The 24,145-nt window shown below is 42.4% G+C and overlaps 1 protein-coding gene across 5 annotated transcripts in view; it reads left to right on the forward strand.

The window, feature by feature from the left end:
* Window positions 1-24,145, forward strand: part of col5a3a (collagen, type V, alpha 3a) — a 292,461-nt gene that overhangs the window by 217,289 nt on the left and 51,027 nt on the right. For all 5 annotated transcript variants that reach the window (XM_039772887.1, XM_039772888.1, XM_039772889.1 and 2 more), the window contains 5 exons: window positions 1,614-1,667; window positions 2,847-2,900; window positions 5,309-5,416; window positions 8,392-8,445; window positions 15,883-15,936. In XM_039772887.1, coding sequence (XP_039628821.1) covers window positions 1,614-1,667; window positions 2,847-2,900; window positions 5,309-5,416; window positions 8,392-8,445; window positions 15,883-15,936 — 324 coding nt within the window. The remainder of the gene's footprint in view (window positions 1-1,613; window positions 1,668-2,846; window positions 2,901-5,308; window positions 5,417-8,391; window positions 8,446-15,882; window positions 15,937-24,145) is intronic.

The raw sequence follows: 24,145 nt of genomic DNA on the forward strand, positions 1-24,145 counted from the left end.
TAGCTAGGCCCAGAAATGAACAAAGTTCAATATCCACATCTGAATTAAGACTAGCTCCTGCCTTGTGCCCAATGTAGCTGAAGTAGACCCAAACCTTTTGATCCTGCATTAGAATATGTGCTTCAGAAAAGGAATGCATGAATGGATAGGTTGGGTTCTGTTATGAAATGGAGTGTTAAACATGGCAAAAATGGGATGTGACCTTCACAAACCTCCAGAAGACCAGACCAGAACCTTCTCTGCCCAGCAGGGATGAGGCTAACCCCCAGCAACAGAAATAAACAAAATCCAATACCCACATCTGAATTAAGATTAGTTCCTGCCTTGTGACCATCTGAATAGACCCAAGTTTTTTGATTCAATACCAGAATAAGTGGCTTCAGAAAGTGACTGAAGAATTGATGGGTTGGGTTCTGTTATGAAATGGAGTCTTAAACATGGTGAAAATGGGTAGAGGTATCCAAAAAGCTCTAGTAGACCAGGACCTTTTCTAGCCAGCTCACATGAGGCTAACCCAGTCTGGCTAACTCCCAGGCACAAAATAGTAGACTTTTGACCTGGCTAGGCCCAGAAATGAACAAAATCCAATACCAGCATCTGAATTAAGATAAGTTCCTGCCTCGTGATCAATGCAGCCGAAAATAAACCCATGCCATTTGATCCCATAACAGAATAAGTGGCTTGAGAAAGAGATGGATGAATTGATGATCTGGGTTCTGTTAAGAAATGGACTCTTAAACATGACAAAAATGAGTTATGGTCTTCAAAAAGGTCCAGAAGAGCAGACTGGGATCTTCTCTGGCCAGCTCAGATAAGGCTAACCAAATCCAGCTAACTCCAAGCTACAAACAGTAGGCCTTTAACCTGGCTAGGCCCAAAAAAGAACAAAGCCCAATACCAAAAGATGGTTTTGTAACCTCCTGCCATTCAAGGTAACACTGGTAGCATTTGGCACAAGATGAGAAGCACCAGTGGTCAGGATGCAGTAAGCTTTGATTGCATCCACGTGAAAATTATTTTTTCCTTTGGGTATCTCTAAGGTCATCAATGTTGCAGAGACAAGTATGGTGGCTTCATATTGCACCTTCATTATATAAACTAATAAACATGAAAATATAAATACATGAATTGTCAGTCCTGTGATGGACTGGCGTCCCGTCCAAGGTTTGTTCCCTGCCTTACTCCCAAAGCTAGCTGGGATAGGCTCTAGCAGACCATCTGCAGTCCTATTCTGGACAAAGCAGGTTGGACATGAATTCTCAAGTGATGATGCTGATGAATTCCAGCTGTGGTTTCTTGTTTATCGGGCAACTCGCTTTGCTCGGTCCCTCCATGATGCACACCTGAGATGACTCTGAGAGTAGGACCACATCACTTGATTCTAACCACCTTTCCCAAACATCCCATTGCTGGATTTGGTAGCTCTTGTTCCACAATGGAATGAGACCACGAGGGTCAAACATGGCTTTAGTAGAGCAGAATGGAATGAGTCAGGAGTCAGGAGCCCTGCCCACTTTCTGAGTTGAACCAATCAGAGGCCTGCTATTCATGTGGGTTTATCTGCCACTTATTTGTTGTCACCAAATCCTAAAACTGTCGTTTTGGTTTTCCAGGGTGAAATGGGAGGTCCAGGCCAAAAAGGGAGCAAAGGCGACAAGGGAGAATCGGTAAGTGTCCTGCTACCTGCTACTAGGTCATTTATTTCAGCCTGAGCACCAATCAGACATTGTGGGCGAGATACTGGGCCACACCGGTTGTCTCAGGTGGTGTCTGCTTTTGCAGAAGGCCTTTCCTCTGTGGCTGGCAAAACTGTGACATGTAGGGGAGAGGACAGCTGTTGAGAGCCGTCGCCACAGGTGCTTAAATTTAGCTAAATTAGTAATAATGAATGCGCTACCTGCGAGAGCTTTCTGGCGCAATGCGCAATTCACCTCCGGCATGCTGGTGACCTTGTACGCTTGGAGAGCAGAAGCCCAGGAGCAAATCGCCGCCTCGAGCTTGATTTCAAGTTCAGTACGTGGAGATCAGAAAACGAGAGAACAATGAAACACGGTGACTTCTAATTACGTTGAGCTGATAGCCGCTTCATTTGGGGGCTTCACCCCTCAGGGCAAAGTGGAGCCCATCAGGATGCATCAAGAGAGTCTGTGAGACTAGCAGACCACCACGTACCATCAAATAGCAATTCAGAACTACCTCCGCCTCCTGACGGATACACAAAAAAACAGTCAGAAAGCATGAGCCGTATTGGACTGAAGGTGAAGGAAGAATGCTGATAAGTGACCAACTCCAGATTAACCCCCTGGGCTGCCATGCATAACCACTGGGACACCATTAATGTGGAGAGTGCCCCGGGGTGAGAAGAGAGGACTGGGAGATTGAAGCTCCGATAAGTGACAAGGGTCAGGCTGGAGGTCAAAACACATGGAAAGAAGAAATCGATGAACAAAACTCATTATGCAGAAAGGTCGTAACACTCGCTTCTGCTTGGAAGCACCTTCTGCTTTTCTCTGGCACAATAAAATGACAAAATCGTCGAAAGTCTTCCCCTGACATTCTGCACCAGGCTAGCTATTATTGAAAGGAACACAGTCCCTCGCAATAGCTGTTTTAATTTGCACACTTTCTCTTATCCATTTGCATTGAAATATTGGTGTAACAATAAGGTCCCTGCTATGAGGGTTTCTCTGCAGCAAAGAACGATCCTCTAATTCAACTCTGTACCCCTACCTATGGGGTGTAAGGATGTCCAGGTCAACATAACCCCATTTGCACTATGGACAGTCCATCTTTACCATGATTTCACTACTGCTGGGAATTAATTTTAACACTTTTATTTTAATCAGGGACCTCCAGGACCCACCGGAAGTCAGGGTCCAATTGGACATCCTGGTGTGCATGTGAGTAACTTCTTACTTTACTAGGCAATGCCAGCTTTTATATATTGATGTTTATGTTTATCTTGATTTCATTATTTAATATAATGCCTTCCACATCTATCTAGAATATAACGTCCCCTTTTGTATTCTATATATCAAATGTACATATTTCCCTTTTTGTTCTATCTATTTATTGTATATGGGGCTTTTCATAGGCATCTATTCTATACAATATCTTTTATGGTCACTGTTAGAGTCGCTCAATGAAATTCGCCATGGCATTTTTGGCAGAAAAATGTGCTCTATTTGCTGGTGACGTTGTACCTTCGAATATTCTCCTGGAAATTCGCTGTGCTGCTATCTAACACAGACATGCCCCATGATGCTTTGCAAGGCCAATGTGACATTACATAGCAGTAGTAGCCATTGGCAGATCTTTCATGCATGCCTACTGTAAGATCACCGCCCGATCTGCTTCAGGCATGCGTGATGTGACGGCCCTATACAGCCAGACTTGCACCTGCATGCATTAAAAAAACAAAAGGATTTTCATTTGAGGGTTACATTTGGTAACCATAATGAGAAAATCACAAGTACTGCCACTGTATATATAAGACTGAGACCCGTGTGCAGGCAGCATAGCACCTCATGGCTAAATTGAATACATAATTAGACATGTGAGGTCCTTAAAAGAAAACACATGTGACCCTGACAAATAGCAACAATAATAATAATAAAGTTATATTACCTTTACAAGGCTTTTCTAACTTCTTGATGAATAAAAAAAGTGCAAAGCATCTGCATAGAGACTGGTAACAAAAAAAGACGTTCTAGCTGCACCTGAAGCAATGACTTCAAACAATGGAGCAAGTCTGTCCAACACCACTGCTTTGTGCAGGGTCAGTGCCTGCTCCAAGACTGAGACTCTGTGAGTGCAATGACATACAGTATTATTATTATTATCATTATTTTACCTTACTGCTGGTTTGTGGCCATTTGTTGTTATCCTGTAATTATCCTTCTGTCTGTGTCTAGCATTATTTGAGCCATGGTGGTGTAGTGGTTAGCGCTGTTGATTTACAATTCACGTCACATTTTTTGCTGCAATAATCGATCCAGCCTAACTGGCATATGCTTTCCAAACCCTCTGGGACACTTAAAAGATCATTGCACCATTATAATCCACTCCAAACTTGTTCAGTTCCTTTGTGACATCAGTATATTTTGCAGAATTCTGTGACATTCCTGAACATTTCATGGACTTTACAATATAGTACCTTCATCTATCTAGCATATAGTGTCTTTACACATATATCTATTATGTAGTTCCTTTAAATATCTCTTATATAGTGCTGTCTATATAGTATGTTTCGTATCTATCTATCTATCTATCTATCTATCTATCTATCTATCTATCTATCTATCTATCTATCTATCTATCTATCTATCTATCTATCTATCTTATCTATCTATCTATCTATCTATCTATCTATAGTGCCTTTACATATCTAACTACTGTTATGTCATTATTTTATACCATATGTATCTCTGTATTTCATATTTATCTATTTTTCTGACTAATCCATCTTTCCAGGGGTCCACTGCAGTAGCCTCTCGGATCCTTTTGAATGTTTTGAATTCATTTCAAATCCACCATCTTTTTCTTCTTAGGTTGTTGCAAGTTGTTGGTTTTTCTACACTGACATCAGGTCACCCATTCTTGTTTAAACAGCCGGTCTCATTTTCTGGTGGTCCAGCACATCTGGTACATTTGCCCAGGGCCGGATTTAGATGAAAAGAGGCCCTAGGCTATTCCACTTATGAGGCCCTTTCACCTCCCATTTTTAAGTTTGTTCAAATTGCTAACAATTTGAATGTAGGCCCCTCTTGATCTTGAGGCCCTAGGCTGAAGCCTAGTTAGCCTATAGGAAAATCCGGCCCTGCATTTGCCCCTACACTCCTTTCCATTTCCTGGCTCATTCAGTCAGAGGTCCCTTCAGGTTGTGCCATGTAGGTGAAGCTTTTTACCTCTGCCCTGAGGTTCTGCCTTCTCCACTCGTGTGCCTGAGCTGGGTGGCCATTAATTTACAGTCACTGGCCCTAAATCCTCGATGGGGGTGCTGAAGCTAAGGATCTGCACTGGTATTCAGAAGGTTGCCAATTCGAATGCCATTACTGCCAGAAGGGTTTTTGCTCTGTTGGGCCCTTGAGTAAGTTTATTAACCTGCACATCCTTCAGGGCACCATACAATAGCGGACCCTTCGCTCTGACCCCAAGGGTTATGCGATAAGTACATTACGTTGTCCCTGTACGATGACAATCTCGTTGAATCATCATTATTATTATTATTAATGCTTATCATCCATGAGCAGCAGACTCTCATCCCATGACTTCCTTCATGTTTTCTACTGGTTTCAAATTTTTTCAGGGTGTGGATGGAGAGTCTGGGCCCCGGGGACAACAGGGCATGTTTGGACAGAAAGGAGATGAGGGGGCCCGTGGATTTGTTGGGCTGGCCGGCCCCATTGGTCTACAGGTAAGCGTTATATTATCTTGTAATGGTGTTTCATGTTGTGAGCTCATCTTTTTTTTCTTCCTGGTAATTTTCACATCCAGAAGGGTACATTTTTATTTGGTGGGGTTTGGTTTTTTGGTATTGAGTGATAATCGCCTTTCTTTGAGGTTATTTTAGATTGCCAGCCCTGGCGGATGTTGAGTAAGCATTAAACAATTCTTTAATTCACTCAGGCACAGGGTTCAGTATGAAAGCAATGTCATGATTAAAGTGCATCTACCACAACAGGTGCCATTTGGCTTTCCTCCCAAAATAATCTCACAAAAATTAGTTTTTGGCTCCTTGGTATTATAAACTGTAAAATCTGCTTTAGTATTTATGAGCGGCACATTGGCTGTCACGGCACTCAAAAGAAAAAGACCCTTTAATGTCAAAATGAAAACAGATCTCTACGAGGTGGGCTAAATAAATTACGAATACTACATAAAATACAAAATAACTGACCACCTAAGTACTCACCCCCTTCAAGGCCTTATGAAGGAGATGCTCCTTTGGCAGCCATGACTGCCTTGAGTCAGGTTTTCCTCTTTTGCTCTGTCAATTTTACAAATCTCTGCAATTATTTTTCACCATTCCTCTCTGCTAAACGGCTCAAACTCCATCAGCCTTTGCCAAGCCCACTCACAAATTCTTAACTGGATGGAGATCTGGACTCTGACTTTGCCACTTCAGGACATTCACATTGTCGTTCTGAAGCCATTCCTGCTTTGTAGCTTCGACTTCACGCTTGCTGGAAAACAAATCTCCTCCCAAGGTGCAGACAGCATCAGGTCCTCCTCCAGGATTTCTCCATATTTTTCTGCATTCATTTTCCCCACACAAGTCATCCAGGGCCTGCAGTAGAGAAGCGTCCCCACAGCCTGCCATTTCCATTACCGTTCTTCACAGTGGTGTGTTTGTGAAAATGTGCAGTGCTCAGACACGTCATGACGGTCAGAAAGGACAATTGTGGTCTTATTAGACCAAAGTATCTTCTCTTTAGGCTGACTTTAGAATAATCAGGACGAGAGCAGGCCATTCAGCCCAACAGAACTCGCCAGTCCTCGCCACTGAATTCTTCTAAAATAACATCAAGTCGAGTTTTGAAGATTCCTACTGTCTACCACACTCCTTGGTCATTTATTCCATTTGCCTATGTCTCTCTGTGTGAACAAAAACTTCATAATGTTTGTGCAAAATTTACCCTGAACATTAGGACAATCTGGATGAGAACAGGCCATTCAGCCCAACAAAGCTTCCCAGTCCTATCCACTGAATTCTTCTAAAGTAACATCACGTTGAGTTTTGAAGTCCCCTAAAGTCCTACTGTCTACCACACTACTGGGTTGCTTATTCCAAGTGCCTGTGGTTCTCTGGGTAAGCAAAAACTCCCTAATGTTTGTGTGAAATTTACCCTTAACAAGTTTCCAGCTGTGCCCCCGTGTTCTTGATGAACTCATTTCAAAATCACCATCTCAATCCACTGGACTAATTCCCTTCATGATTTTAAACACTTCAGTCAGGTCTTCTCTTAATCTTCTTTTGTTTAAACTGTAAAGGCTCAGCTCTTTTAATCTTTCCTCATAACTCAACCCCTGTAGCCCTGGAATCAGCCTAGTCGCTCTTCTCTGGACCTTCTCTTGTGCTGTTATGTCCTTTTTGTGGCCTGGAGACCAAAACTGCACCCAGGACTCCAGATGAGGCCTCACCAGTGTGTTACAAAGGTTGAGCATCACCTCCTGTGACTTGTACTCCACACATCAGGGCGCTATATAACCTGACATTCTGTTAGCCTTCTTAATGGCTTCTAAACACTGTCTGACGGTTGATAGGGTTGAGTCCACTACGACTCCTAAATCCTTCGATTTCCAGACCTCCCATTGAATATTCAAACTTCACATTTTTACTTCCTACATGTAATACTTTACATTTACTGACATTAAACAAGTTCAGCTCCTTTAATCTTTCCTCATAATTCATCTCCTGTAGTCCTGGAGTCAGCCTAGTCGCTCTTCTCAGGACTTTCTCTTGTACTTTTATGTCCTTTTTGTAGCCTGGAAACCAAAACTGCACCCAGTACTCCAGATGAGGCCTCACCAGTGTGTTATAAAGGTTGAGCAGAACCTCCTGTGACTTGTACTCCACACATCAGGGCGCTATATAACCTGACATTCTGTTAGCCTTCTAAATGGCTTCTAAACACTGTCTGACGGTTGATAGGGTTGAGTCCACTACGACTCCTAAATCCTTCTCATGTGGTGTACTCTCGATTTTCAGACTTCCCATTGTGTATTCAAACCGAATATTTTTGCTTCCAATGTGTAACACTTTACATTTACTTACATTAAATTTCATCTGCCACAAATCTGCCCAAGCCTGCCATCCACGTCCCTCCATGACGATTCAATGGATTCTCGATTATTAATTGCCAATCCACTAATCTTGGTATCATCTGCAAACTTAACCAGCTTGTTATTTACATTTCTATCCAAATCATTTGTGTATATTAAAAACAGCACCGGCCTCAGCGCTGACCCCTGCTGGACGTCACTCTTAACATCGGCCAATTCTGAGACTTCAGAGTCTCCTGTTTGTCTTCTACCCTTTTCTAGTTTTGACTTCTGCCTGCTGTCTTGACCACATCTTCCGATTTTTTTCCATTAAAATCTTTTACTGTCTCGTCTTGACACAGTGCAGCTACTTGTTGGATTTTTTTTTGGGACTTTATCACATGACAACCCTCCAGAGGATTTCAGATTTGCGCTCCACTAACTATTTTGGTCTGCAGCCAGACTGGATGGACAGATGGAGGCCTTGTTTATTGCTGTTGTTATTAAAGTGAACAGAATTGAATTTCAAATGTCGTATGGCGATAAGAGAGGGAGGGAGTGACATTTTTATTATCGGCCTAAATTTATTTATTTATTTATTAATTTATTTACTTATTTATTTTTCAGGGAATGCCTGGACCACCTGGAGAAAAAGGAGAAAGCGGCCACGTTGGTTTGATGGTATGTAAAAGCTTCTCATACGCTACAACTATAAAATCAAGACTACATTATCATATCAAGTAATAATGCTGAAAATACTTTAAGAAAATAGCACTCGAACTGAGTGTCACTCGGGCTGTGAAAACATTTTTAAAAGTGTTAGCCCCCGAGCGTCACTCAGCAATAGTATAGACTCGTGTTACACCCGAGGATTACTCGGGCTGTAGAAGTGCTAACAGCATTTTGTCGTGACGCTGTAGACGTGTCTTCTTTTAGCCTCATAATGGCGTCTTGTAAGAAACATTTTTCAGCAGTCGAGGTGTTGCACGCTCTTGACGGTGATACGAGCAGTGATGCTGAGGAGCCTCTTGTCAGCAGTGATGACAAAGTGAATCTCTCTTCAGGCAGTGAAACCGAAAGCGATTGTGTGATGTTGACCCTGCTTCAAATAAACCAAAACCTCCTTGCTTTGAGTTTGTGGGGCAGCCAGGAATAAAAATGAAGGATGACAGCCAAGATTCACTTCTTGATAATGACGTAATCAAAAGAATTGTTTTTGAGACGAACCGTTATGCTGAAGAGTGTCGGTAAATGACCACACACCTAAGCACTTATTCCCGTTCAAAGATATACCACACAAAAGACATATTTTGACAGTATATATGGGATTAGCATCATCATCATCATCATCATTATTATTAATTTCATTTATTATTCATTATTATTATTATATGACACAAATTAATTAATTATTAAGGTCGCTGGCAAAGCAAAAATGAACAAAATAAATGCTAAATACCAGCAAATTCACAGGCTGCAGTGTGTTCAGTGAAATAGATAAGCTTATTGGAGTTGTCAGTCCTTTTGGGGTAGAGCTCTGTACTGTGGTAGGCCCAATTCCAAAACGAGGCACCGCCCTCCTCGGTTTTATAATCCACTGTCTGGAAGGGGTGGAGTCAGGGGTGGAGCTTCTCTGAGCTGTGAATGAAGAAAGAGATGATACAGTTAGCAACAGCAACCCCTCATGTCCTGGAGTAGTAACCCTTACCTGGAATGAACCCAGGAGGAGACCCCTCTGACACACATGTGTGACAATGCACTTACCTCCCACCCAATGCAGCCAATTGCTGTGACTTTTGTTGTTGTAGTAGAAGTAGTACTGTCACACATACAGAGTGCAGAGACATTCTCACTTGCATATCCAACCAACATACAGACCCACTCCACTGATAATCAAGAATGTATTAGGACAAAGTGGGCATTGCCTGCTAAGAAAACAGATTTAAAAGGGATGCAGGCATCCAGCTGCATCTTTCTCCATTTGCATTCCAAACTAAGTGACTGAATTCCAGCTTGTACCAGGATCTGCCTGGACTTCATCTGATGACAAAGGTGTACATCATAGGTGACCTGACATCTCTCCAGAGGCCCCTCTGCAGACCATCTTGTGAAGAACTGCAATTCAAGGGATGACTACTAGGAGGAACAGAAGAACTCACCTATGAGAAGACACTGATTTTGTAACTAGAAATGACTTTAATACAATCAGGAAAAGTTAATACATTCCCTTCAAACTATCTGAATTCCAGCTTGTACCAGGATCTGCCTGGACTTCACCTGATGACAATGGTGTAGATCATAGGTGACCTGACATCTCTCCAGAGGCAACTCTGCAGACCATCTTGTGAAGAACTGCAATTCAAGGGATGACTACTAGGAGGAACAGAAGAACTCACCTATGAGAAGACACTGATTTTGTAACTAGAAATGACTTTAATCCAATCAGGAAAAGTTAATACATTCCCTTCAAACTCTCTGCACCATCCTGAAGAAGCTCTCTGGACTGCTCACTGGACGCTCACTGGGAAATGTCTTAAGGAGGGGGAGATATGCAAAATGACCTTCTGAATCCTGGTCTCTTTGAACCTTGAAAGCTATGAGTTGCTTCTCTTTGGAGAGCCGAAGCTGAACAACTCTATTAAGATCTAGTCTGCTAAGCTAAGCCCTGAGTGCTGTCTGTTGAGGAGCGGCCATTACTTCAAGAAAGCCATCTAGAGTGTTGTGCCAGAAAGACGGATGCTTTCCTCCAAGCGGCAAAGGTTCTACTGAGGACATAGGGATCACGAAGAAAAGAGAGAGTGGCCACCAAAGCATAAAGGAACCCTTGACCAACAACAAAGCAACAAATCCACACAGCATCCGACATATTGGTATTGTCTGTGCAAAGATAAATTGAGACTACTGAATACCAGTGAACAGCCAGCCTATAATGTACTAAAACACAGAACTCCGTTTGCATGAATAGAAAACACAAATCAATTTACCGGGTATACGCCTTACCCCCCACTTCCATACCACTGGTTTAGTGGCACAAACCTTATAGAAAAACCCTGTGAGGAAGTCGAGCATAGCTTGCATTTGCATAATCTCAGAAATTGCCACAAATATAACCCCTAGTGTCATGCACCAGTCATTCTATCAGGTCCGTCTTAATGTATGGGCACAATGGGCACTGCCCAGGGGCCCCACAATGGTATGTTTCTTTTTTTCTATCGAAACAGGGGCATCAGTGCACTATTTTTACCAGGGGACTATGATACTGTTAAGAGGGTTCTGTGTTCTGTAGTTTCACAGTGACTGGCATCATGATTAACACAATAAATTCTTCTGCTTCATTCTATTAATCAATGATCTGGATTGTCGTTAAGCACTAGGATTTTATCTGTTTCTCCTTAAACACGGCATGTCGAGTCTGATGATAAGGACTGTGGAGTAGGCAGGACCCCAAATGCTTTCAGACAAACCTCACTGAGTGTACTCAGTCCCCTCTATCCCCTCAGACTGTAGGGCTGAGCACTGCTCATATACCAGCCTGCTGGCCGAGAGCTCCGGCGGTCGGCTGGCACTCTCCGCATCTGTCTGTGTGTGTTTGTGTGTATTTGCATAAATGGAGCTCCAATTACTTTAATGTCATTAGCAGGAAATGCAATTATCTGGAGCCGACCTGTGCATTTGCATAAGAAAGAAGCTTAATTTGTATACGCATTTTACCAGACATCCGATTAGAAGACAAACTCCCAAATGAGGGCACTAGCGTACAGCTGCTGTGATTGGCAGGTACCCCCTTGTGTTACTTTTGTGTGATAATATTAAAAAAATGAAAGTCGATATAATCGGAAGGGTTCATTTGGAAACACTTCATGTTGATGTGTCTGTTAGTGTGTGCATTATGGGAATTTATTTTTATTGTACCGTGTGATGGATGAACCGGCCTTCCACCCTATAAAGGCATCTCTTCCTTAGCTGACCAGGAGACCTTGATAACAGAAGGCCAGGGAGGGATTGATATCTCCTTTCCATGCCAGGAAGGATGTTATAGCAGCTACTTCAGGAGTGGCATCCTCACAACCACTGAGCAGCATCCAGGGTGGGCTCTGGAACCTGAAAGGTCTGCCCAGTAGTCTACTGCCTGCTATTGATAGAGCACACCCCCGGACACTGGGTGGCAGCATCACATCTGGCAAAGCCCAGTATGGGTGCCTACAGGTCAGCATAGGAGTTCTTGTCCCATGAGTCTGCCTTGTCAGGTTCTGTGGGGGGCTGCCAGCCAACACAAGGACTGTGGTGGTCCTGCCTGACCTGGAATTGCTTCCTGTGAGCAAATGATTAACCACTGGCAATACTCCTGGGTCTAGAGTTAAAAGCGAGCCCTCCATTCGACTCAGGAGAAAGTAGGAAAAGGAAAGAAGAGTTATGCAGTATTGTGTTGAAGGTATTGTTTAAATTGAAAATACTTTAATTGAACTGGGACTGTTGCGGTGCACTTGTGTCTGGAGTTTTGGGAGGTTTGTACAATGAGTTATGTACATTTTATTTTAAATCAGTATTAATATTCATATCCATATCATAATACCTTTCATGTTAATGCATTAGACATATAAAATGAAAGGCCTGTGTGTGTAGGGAGCAGTCAGCTCTGCTCACGCTCGACCACAGCCACTAGATGGCGCATGTGTGCACTTTTACATTTTTTCATGCGTCTCACCTCTCACTAATAAAGCGACTTGCAGCAAATGCCGCCACATAACAACAATGTTGTGCTAATGACACAGAAGAAGAGACACAACGTCGAAAGGAAGCAAACGTTGCGGCTCAACAACATGCAAGTGAAGCACTTCAGCAATATGATACGTGTATAATTGGCTTTTAAAGTTCAAAGAACAATGTTCGAGGGCCACCAATTTACCCAAAACATACCCTTAAAAAGAGAGGAAATTGTAAAACCTCAGGCTTAGCTAAAAGAGAATAATGCAGAATCTTTGTAAATGAAGAACTTCTTTGAACAAATGAACAACAAGAGAACAAAATAAAATGATTAAAACTCAACGCGACTCAAACAATCCTTCAATTGCTAGGTTACTTTTTAATAGCACCTCTCCAAATGGAACAGCATATAAAAAAAAAAATAAATAAATAAAAAAAAACAAAAACATTTTGGACCCTTTTCAGACGTGCCAAGTGGTGGGAAAATGCAACTGTATGTTGATTTATTTTTTAATTATTTCAATTCACTTCATGAAGTCGTGCAAGTCATTTATTCAGGGGACTGCATGTGCTGGCAGTCAGAGGCAAATGAGATGCATTACTATGCAAAACATGTTAATTTTAATACCCTGTTTACTGTCTGCTTTAAATGATTATCAATGCTGTATGGTAACTCCGAGCAGGAGGCCGCTGCGGATCTTAAATTAGGAGGCCCTGCACCTTCTTTTTTTTGTGCACTACACTGGTAGTTTCCTTGGCAAGTGTGTTTGATTTGGAGAAAGGATGGCAGCATGGAAACGGCCGACAAGAAATGTAAACTGGCATATTTAGAAAAGAAGAGGAGCTTAAAATACTCGAGGGGTCCCCTAGGACTACATAGCTTTGTTTTCATGCTGTCAGTCATAATTGCTGAGCTAAATTTGTATTAAACATTGGAGCTGGAGATATTGATGGTTGTATGGGTATAATTAATCCTTTTCAACTATCTCTCCACCCGTCTGTTTAATATAGCATCTTTCTTACATATAAGTATATTTTATATTGTGCCTTTCATATCTATCTATCTATCTATCTATCTATCTATCTATCTATCTATCTATCTATCTATCTATCTGTCTATCTATCTGTCTATCTATCTATTTTCTATCTATCTATCTATCTATCTATCTATCTATCTATCTATCTATCTATCTTGTGCTTTTCTTGTGAATTTATCTAAAATTTTAATCTTGCCTACTACACTATTGGGCAGATTGTGTTGGCTCTGAGGCTAGGCATCTATACTGGCAATTGGAGGGTTACTGGTTCAAATCCCGTAAACGCCAAAAGTGACTCTACTTCGTTGGGCCCCTGAGCAAGGCCCTTAACCTGCAATTGCTCCGTCCTGGGTATGACGTTAATCTTCATCCAGTCCTGCATGTATGCCCACCAACCTGCAAGGAAAAACCTGGGGACTGGTGGCAGAATTGGCACTCCAGCCGCCATAAAAAACTCGCACTGTTCTATTCCATCTGAACTTGTGTGGTCCTGAGGTGTCACTCATTGAAGGGCTGCACTCGGGTCCTAATAGGGCATCCTGAGTTGATTTGTCATGTAGTGGGTGCAGCAATACACTGTATCAGCTCCTGCTCCTAACCTATCTATCTATCTATCTATCTATCTATCTATCTATCTATCTATCTATCTATCTATCTATCTATCTATCTATCTATCTATCTATCTATCTATCATATAGTGCCTTTCATATCTATCTATCTATCTATCTATTGTATATAATGCCTTTCATATCTATCTATCTATCTATCTATATCTATCTATCTATCTATCTATCTATCTATCTATCTATCTATCTATCGCAGTTCCTTGTCTATCTACAATTATTATATACTGTAGTGCCTTTACGTTTCTGTCTATCTGTTGCATTATAATGAATGTCTTTTATATTCTACTAGCTGAATTACCTGGCATTACCCGGGTTTGTTTGTAGAATGAGTTAAGTTATAAGAAAAGGTTTCTGTTGTTTTTTAAATGGTTACCCTGCTGTTATTGCTAGCCATCTGATCTGTCCTCCACACAGCTTCTGTACCGATGGCTCTGCTTTCGTGAGTCGAGAATTTGTTCTTTTTGGTTTGGATCAGATTCCAGAATTGTGTAACTCTTTGCTGGGTTGTTATTATGAACACCATCATGTCTGACTCTTGCTCTTAGTTCAAGGTGGACAGTGCATAGTGCTAAAATTATAAAGAAAAGCTGACAAAGCAGGAGTTAAACCCTTGTTGTTGTTGCACTTCTAGTCTCAGTGAAGCTTCATCCAGCACCCCTCGGTGTGAGATCGTGATGCTTCTTTTTATGTTACAGTAGAGAGAAGCAGCATGTGGGGTTAGCCTGAGTAAGTCCGCTCAAGCTCCTGTCATTTTGTCTGCTAGTGTGGCTTCAGTTTGTTCAGACGTTTCACTTGTTCTGAGCCAGCAGGTGGCACTGGTGTGCAAACTCTAGCACACAGGTAAACTCTGGGACACCCAGGGTCAAACGTTTGGCTTCCCAAAGTAGTCTGTGTTTAGTTTTATGGTCCAAGAGAGTTGCTACAGTATGCAAACTTTGGTCCATCCAATTTTGATATTATAGATATAGATTTGTTAAAGGCTGCCATTTATAAGACCTGATGGAAGAAGATATGATGGTCAGATTGTGAGCAAGGATTGATATGAATTGGGCAAAGCAGGCCAGTCACCTACATATTATCTTTTGAGATGAGTGCTCAAAATTAATTTAATTTATTTTATTATAACACTCTGGGGAGGTGGAGATATGCTGTAGACAGGAGAGGAATGAAGGTCAGTAGGACCACCACGCCAGAATACATCTGTGTGAATGAGAGGGAGGTCAGTGGAATGGCGAGGACGGAGGGAGTAGAGTTGGTGAAGGTGGGTGAGTTTAAATATTTGGGATCAACTGTACAGAGTAACGGGGGTTTTGTGTGAAGAGGAGAGTGCAGGCAGGGTGCAATGGGTGATCCTTTTTATAGTCCTTGACCCGGAAGTGCTTCTGTCCTTCCATCCATGTGATTCATCCGCACTTCCGGGTCAGATGGAGAATTGTATTATATGGGCTATATGGGAAACAGAAATCCCCGTGTCTTCCTGCAGCATCACCTGGAGGCACCCACAGTACCCAGCTGGGCTGTGACGCCGAACTCCATATCCCATAATGCCCTGCGGGAATCCGGGGCACCGCTATGCTGCAGGGAAGTCGCCATCTAGCGTCCTGGGTGGGTCGGCCGGGTTGAGCTGTCGGCCATCCGTCACAAGAGTCAAGCAGTATTTTACAATCCTTTACAAATTATAAAACGAAGACAGTATTGAAGATGTTATCCTGTTGACCAATAATCATTCATTTGTTTTGTTTTCTTCACAGGGTCCACCTGGACAGTCTGGTCCTCGAGGTCCAATGGGTCCCCCGGGTGGAGATGTGAGTATCTCTTTGTACTTAGTCATATATATGTGTACCGTATATATCTACACACACATATGATATATATTGTAAAAGGCGCTATATAGCGCCCGACCCGGCACAGATCACGCAGAGGCACGTGTATAAAACACACAGGCTTTATTTTTTTCTTCCCCCGTGGGCGCAAGTCTTCCCGTGACCCACAGGCAATGCACAGTCCCAAGCACAAAACTCACAAATACCACAATTCTCCACCACTCCTCCCAGACAAGCTTCGTCTCCTTCCTCCCAACTCTGGCTCCTCGAGTGGTGGTGGCTGGGCCCTTTTATAGCCCACCCGGAAGCGTTCCAGGTGATTAACCACCTGGTCCTAATTGCACTTCCAGGTGGGGCTGAAGACTCGTCCAGCCGGGCTGTGAGAAGCAGACAGCCCCCCCCTAGCGGCCACCCCAAACCCCAACCAAGTTGTGGAGGACTCCATCTCCCATGAAGCCCTGCGTGCGGTTGGGGAATCACCATCGGCCAGGGAGGCTGCCACCAAGTGTCCCGGGGGAGGTACTGGAGTGGCCATGGTGGCTCCCCCGGAACATAAGCAGCAGGGGCGTCCCTGCCGGGCATGGGACCCGGCTGTCCTTCACAATAAATATATATATATATATATATATATATATATATATATATATATATATATATATATATATACACATACAGTATACATATTTATACACACACATTTATATAAAGAGTATTTTTTTAAGTATGACAAAGCAATTACTGCTGCACACTCAAGGCCACGGCCTGGTATCAGAGGAGTCATTAATGTCCGCGCCATCCGCACCACTACTTGCGGACCCCCATGTTTTGTATTTTCTTTTTGTCCCCTCCTTTCTTTTTTCTTTCTCCTTCCTGATTGATCTCGAGAGGCCTTTCAGTCCTTAATGGTGCCATTATGCGGCTGTTTTGCCCATTTTCCTTGGCCGCTCGCTTGCTATTTCCACGTCTCTGCCTCTTCTGTTTGTTTGCCTCTCTTCCCCGACTCCAATTTTCAAGCGACTTTTTAATGCTCTCTGCTCATTCAGCACAAATCTAAACCTTCCTGAAAAAAGAAGAATCGTGGGAGTTGTGTTAGGCCGAGGATGTATCTCTCTCTCTCATCTCTCTTTTTCTCCCAGCATCCACACAGAAAGCCAGTTGCTTGCCTTCCCGTTTTTTTTTTTGCCCTCCTGGGGGTTCTGAAGACTTGTCTTTAGGTGCCATCAAACCTCAGGGTCTACAGGTTGTTGTCCCCCACATGCCAGCTGCCTCATTTAAATGTCAGAACCTCATAGGTCACACTGCACCAGGACGGATGAGGTGCCCAGCTGCCCACCAGTTTCATTGGAAGTGAAGCATTGAAGACACCAGAGGACATTTGGAGAGTGAGCCATAGAGAATGCAACATGGCCACCAAGAGCGAGTAACCTTTATAAGAAGTAAAATTGATCTGAAAGCAGTCTGTATCTTCTACAGAATGTCTCATTGTGTAAATGTCACACAGCCATTTTAAACTCCGCTCGCAGTAGCCGGCCATTCATTTTCCAAACCCATTTCATCCTGTTCTGGTGTAGAGGGTGGCAGATCAGTCCAATCCGATCAGAGTATCAATGCAAAACCAGCAGCTTGAAGTTTAAATTACACGTGTAAAGAAGTACGTATTCTGACCCCTTCTTCACATTTCAAATGAACGTTTTTCTCCTCATCAGTCAACACTCCGTACCCCAGAATGACAACGTGAAAATGAGATTTTAGAAGTTTTTGCAATTTTATTTAAAAATGAAATATCACATTGGCACGCGTCCTCAGACTCTAAAACGTCATTGAGATGTCTGCAGTCCACGTGTGGTCAGGTCAGTTGATTGAACCTGATCAGGAAAGGCACACGCCTGGCTGTAGAAGGTCCCACGGCCAGAGGACAACCACCGAGCGGGGAGGTCAAAGGAGTCGCTTGAAGGGCTCAGAGGCGCAGAGCAAATCCTGTAGGCTCCACAGGCCTGGCACAACATCTGACTGGGCTCTTCAAACCAGACCATCACTTTTCTAATCAGCTTAATCTACTAATGCTTGCCTTTTTAAGCTTTCCTATATATTTAGTATTTGTTCTACCTGAAAAACAATACACGAACAAAAGAAAAATGCGTTTTGATAGTTGGGATCTCAGTTGGAATCCTTCTATCCATAACCCTATTTAGCCTCCCATTATAATGATGGATTGTGAGGCTGCGGCACAGGACGTTAATTTTGTTGCTTTGAAGTCAGGTAATTTATCAGGAGGGCATGACGTGTTCACAGTAGTCTGGCTGAAGAGAAAGAAAAGAGTGAGAAAAAATAGAGAAAGAGAGAATGCTAAAGTGAGGGAAAAAAAGAAAAATTAGAGAAAGAAGAGAGAGAAATAGAAAAGTGAAATGAAAAAGAGAAGAAGAAAAAAGAAAGAAAAGGGAACAGAGAAAAAGAAAAGAAAAATAAAATAGAAAGAAAGAGAGAAAAGAAATTGAGAAAGAAAGAACACTAAAGTTAAGGAGAAAAGAAACATTGGGGAAAGAAGAGAGTGTTAAAGAAGAGGAGGATGAAAAAATAAAGAAAAGGAAACAGAGAAAAAGAAAAGAAAATGAGACAGCTAAAGAGAAAGAAAAGGAGAAAATAAACCGAGAAAGAAAGAAAATAGAAAGAAAAGAGAAAAGGGTCAGGTTTTTTGGTATTTGTAATTTCATTTTAGAAAAGCAAAAATAAAATGAAAGGAATTTTCAGGTTTTGATTAACGAATAAAATGAGGGAAAATAAGGTATTTTGTAATTCTGTGGTAACAAACAGCAGTCAAAAAGCTTAAAATTACACACACTTTTCTGGATTTATTTGTGATTCAAATAATGAAAGTGTAATAGCTCAAAAACAACAAAACAGACGCATTTTCTTTGTCTGAAACCGGAAGTACTTCTTCTGCGCGATTTTTGACGACACGTGCGAACCTCCCAACGTCTTCCTCACAACACATCGATCAACGGCCTTGAAGTTACACTGCATGGCATCAACAGAGGATGTAACTTCAAGGCCGTCGGTCTTTCAGACAAAGAAAATGCGTCTGTTTTGTTGTTTTTGAGCTATAACACTTTCATTATTTGAATCACAAATAAATCCAGAAAAGTATGTATAATTTTAAGTTTATGACTGCTATTTGTTACCACAGAATTACAAAATACCTTATTTTCTCTCATTTTATTCTTTAATCAAAAATCAAAATCTGAAAATTCCTTTCATTTTCATACTTTCGTTTTTGCCTCTAAAATGAAATTTCAAATACCAAAAAGTACACGGACCAACAGTGAAGAGAAAGAAAAAATACAAATTAGAGAAAGAATTAGGAGAAAAAGAAAAAATAAAAATAAAAAAGGAAAGTAAAAGAATGAGTGTAAAAGAAAAAGAGGAGAAAAAACAAAGAAAAAAGGCAAAAGACAAAAAGAAAAGAAAGAAAAAGGAGAAAAGAGAAAAAAGAAACAGAAAATAAAAATAGAGGAAGCTAAAGAGAAAGGAAAAATAAAAAAATAAAAGACAATGGAGTGGACAAAGAAAAAGAGTAAAATGAGAAGTAAAATAAAGAAAAAGAGACAGCAAAAGAGAAAGAAAGAAAAAAGAAAAGAGGAAGAAAAAGAAAAACAATAAAAAAGAAAGAAAGAAAGAAAGAAAAAATGAAAAGAAAAGAAAAATGAAAATGGAAGTAAAAGAAAAGACAAAGAGAGAAGGAGAAAAGAACAGAGAAAGAGGACGCCGATGACGAGGCCTCACCTGATGGCCTTCCCAGGATGTCGATGCCCCGTTTGCTCGTTGTTGCCAGAAGCGCTTCAGGCAGTGCAGCTGTTCCAATGGCATGAGATTTAATGAACGCAGCGAGGGCTGATGTGGAGGCGCCCGCCCGTGCGGATCACGCTTTGCATTCCAGCCTTGTTCTCGGCTGTGTTTGGATCTGTTTTTTCTGTTGAGGGATTTGCTAACAGGCTCCAAAAGGGTCTGCAAGACTTTGAAATGCCAGTCTGCAATCTGTCCGCTGACACAAATAGCTCTCTGTACAGATGGCTTGAGCAGAACGGGCAGCCAGCTTACACTGGGTGATGTGTTCTTGATGTGTGGCCAGATATAGCCCCAAATGTGCCCCATCCATGATATCCAGCCTGGGTAGAAGTTGGTTGCGCGGTTCTTGTGTGGCACCTGTGTTTAGTGCACCATACGCCTCTGTGCCACTTGTGCACAACAGAACAGATCAAATCAGACACCCAAGCAGAAGCACTTCCACACCATAAAGACTATTCCTCAAGGTGGCCACTTCGTCTTCTCCTCAACTCATATCAAATCCAAGTCATTCTCTGAGATGATCAGTGGGCAGTGACAATAAACAACTTGCTGAGAACCTTCGGAAGCTGAATGCCCTGTTTACAAGTCAGGAAGCAGTCCCTGGGTGGGGTGCCACCCACCCACTTAGGGGTAACTTTAAATGCCCGTCTTTGGGATTGGATTAGATAAACATTGGAGGACAACCATAGTACCTGGAGAAAGATCAATGCAGACGCAGAAAAAGGTGCAGAATCCACACAGAGAGAAACCTGGCGTAGGATTAACACCAGACACTGGGATTAATAAGATGGCACCACACAGGCCTGTTATGTCTGTCCAGAAACACAAGGAGGGCACAAGGCTATTAAAACTACAAATAAACACTGGAGGTTAAAAATCCTTGTGTTTCAGTAACTACTTAAAAAATTCAAACAATAGCTGAGCTGGACATGCGGTGGCAGTCCACTGGGGCTTTAGTGGTCTCTTCTTGGGCTTTTTCCATGAGGAACCCCAGTTGACCATGACACTGAGCTACAATGGCAAGCAATGTGGCATACTGATTAAGGCTTTGGACTACTAAGCCCTGAAGTTGTGGGTTCTGATTCCGCTACTGACACAGTGGGACCCTGAGCCAGTCACTTGACCGGATTGTGGAAGCAGACAACCATCTCACAATCGATCAAACCTTGAGGCGGATGGGCTATAACTGAGGAAGACCCCATCAGGTTCCACTCCTGTCAGCCAAGATCAGAGACTCGAGGCTCACCAAAGCTGGACGGATGAAGACAGGGAGAACGTGGGCCAGGTCCGATGATTGTCAATTTCTGCCGAGGCACACAGGTGGTAAGGTCAGAATTTGGTGCCAACAGCATGAATCCCTGCAGCCAACCTGTCTTGTGTCAACAGTCCAGGCCAGTGCTGGTGGCGATGTAATAATGGTGTCGGGAATGTTTTCTTGCCACACTTTTCGCTCATTAATAACAATCAATCATCGCTTGAATGCCAAGGCCTATTTAAAGATTGTTACTAACCATGTGCATCCCATCTTGGCCACAATGTACCCATCTCTTCTAATGGCTACTTCCAGCATGTTAATGCACCACGTCACAAAGCAAATGTCATCTCTGACTGGTTGCATCAACATGAAAATAAGTTCGTTGATCTTCAGCAGCCTTTACCAGTCGCCAGATCTGAATAATGGAGAACGCCTTTGGGATACGGTATGTCGCAAGAATGGAGAGGAGATATAAAAAGGTTTGGACCGCAAAACGGTTCGATGTCCAAAACAGAACTAATGACATCTGGCAAAGATGGTGGCTTTAAAGGTCTGGGCAGGAAGTGACGTCATCACGGGCTGCAGAACTGGAAGTGACGTCATCACGGGCACCGGAGTCCTGTGAAATTTCCTGTGATATGGAAGAATGGATGGTAGAAGGCTGTCAGTTTCAACGTATTTCATGGAAAGTTGTGATTGTTTTTTAAATAGTGAAAAAGTGTCAATACTTTTGGCTACATACTGTATGTGCTTGTTTAGAATTGGAGTTCATTAAGTGATTCACACAAGGGGCTGATCCTTGGGATTGTTCACAATGGAAGACATCATCCAAAAAAACCTTACAAGTAACAAAATTCGATTGTCTTTACAGTTAGAACACTAGGAGTTTAACCAACGTGTTCAAGGACACACTCACAATGTTGGTGTGGGGACTGAACCTTCTGAGGGCATACATCATCTTTCAAAGTGATCCGCATCCCAAGGTCCTTTACAAGCACAAAGAACATAAGAACATAAGACATTTCACTAACGAGTGGAGCCCATTCAGTCCATTGAGCCCGTTTGTTTAGCTAATAGGCAGAATGTCCCGATATCTCATTCAGATCTTTCTTCAAGGTTGTCAAGGTTTTTGCTTCAACTCCATGTTTCAGAGACCCTTCAGTCCATCAGGCCTGTTTGTTCAGCTAATAGCTAAGCTGTCCTGATATCTCATCCAGACACTTCTCTAAGGTTGTCTGAGTTTCTTCTTCAACTCCATGATTTGGTTGTTTGTTCCAGAAAGTGATCCATGCATTTAGATCTTCCCGTTTAGTTTATTGTAGATGGGTATCAGTCAGTCGTCTTTGCCATGCCTGTAATTGGTACAGAATGCTACAGCGAGATTCACCGACTATCACTAATAACATAAGGAATCTGACAAACTAGAGGAGACCATTCATTCCATTAAGCCCCTTCATTTAGCTAATAACCAAGATGTCTTGATGTCTCATCCAGATCTTTCTTAAAAGCTGTCAAGGTTTCTGCTTCAACGCCACATCTTGGAGACCATTCAGTCCATCAAGCTCATTTATTTAGCTAATGGCTAAGCTGCCCCAAAAGCAGGTGTACACCTAGAAAACATGCACCAGCCATTTAAGTAACTTGTTCGGGATGACACAGTGAGCTGATGTCTATATGGTGTCTTTCCAAATGGTCGCCGTCCCAAGTCCCCTTACAGCTGCAGGTCTTGTTTCTGTATTTGGAGCTCCTACATATTAGGCGACTCACTCAATGGACACAGAGAACACCTCCTGTAGCTCTCTTTTGTCCCAATGTCTTGGCCCTCATTTCTACTTGGACTCTTTCAGGCAGGTCTTTGTGTTTCTGGATATTTTAGACACGGATGACTTTTTTTTTCACCAATTAATAAATACCATATATACTCATGTAGAAGTTGGGTCTTGAAACCCGAAAAATCGATCATAAAAATCAGACCCCGACTGATACGCCCGTTCAAAAACGCGACACTTCATTTGTTTTTTTACATCTTCTTGCCTCCTTCAATCTCACATCAGTTTCTCCGACACATCGAATTTTGTTGCAGCAGCGTGGTTACCAATTTCTTTTGCCACTTCAATGACGTTTAATTTAAAACCAGCTTCATATTTTGCTCTGATTGAACGCTACATCGCAGATAAAGGATACTCGTCCGGTAAAGGTGTATGAGGGTGTGAGATACAAAAAAAACACAAAACAGTGTAAACGTCACTTTGGAATAGGTCAGGTATTACCGTGTGGTCACGTAGACACAATACATAGAAATAAAAAACGGCTGTGTGCTCGGTGGTTACTCTCTCAGGTGGGCGTTAGCATATCATAATCTCTTGGACCAATAGTGTGAGTTTTCCGCATTTGATTGACATTATAAAATACTGGAAATTATACGGTAAAATCAAGCCGTGACTTATCCGCGAGAGAAATTTAATACGAGTATATACGGTATACGCTTCAGAAGAGGTCATCCGCCTGAAGCTCAGCATGTTCAGGCCCAGCCACTTCTTGGATGGGAGACCATTTAGGGTTGCTGCTAGAAAAGGTGTTGGTGAGGCCAGCAGGGGACGCTCACCCCCGTGGTGTGTTTGTGGATCCCAATGCCCCAGTGCTGTGACGGGGACACCGTGCTGTAAAAATGGCGCCGTCCTTCAGATGACAGGTAAAGCTAAGGTCCAGACCCTCTGGGGTCATTAAAAACCCCTGGGCATCTTTCAAACAGAGCAGGATGTGCCCTGATTTCACGGCCTGGTCATTTTGCCCCCCTAATCATCCCCTGTCTCTAATTGGCTATCTCGCTTAACCGTTCACCATCTAATAGCTCATGTGCGGTGAGCGTATTGCCACAAAAATGGCCGGCGTTGTATCATCCAGGTGGGTGCTACACATTGGTGGTAGTTGAAATGGCTCCCCTCTGTCTAAGCACTCTGAATAGCGAGGAAAAGCACTCTCTATAAATGTAATTATTATTATTATTAAAACTTTTAATGACCTACAGTCAAGATACTTGACATGTTAACGGACTCCTTTAAGGTCATACTGTAAGTTGGCCCTCACTTGTTC

The sequence above is a fragment of the Polypterus senegalus genome, chromosome 12, assembly GCF_016835505.1.
Source record: "Polypterus senegalus isolate Bchr_013 chromosome 12, ASM1683550v1, whole genome shotgun sequence".
In the NCBI taxonomy this organism is placed as follows: Eukaryota; Metazoa; Chordata; class Cladistia; order Polypteriformes; family Polypteridae; genus Polypterus; species Polypterus senegalus.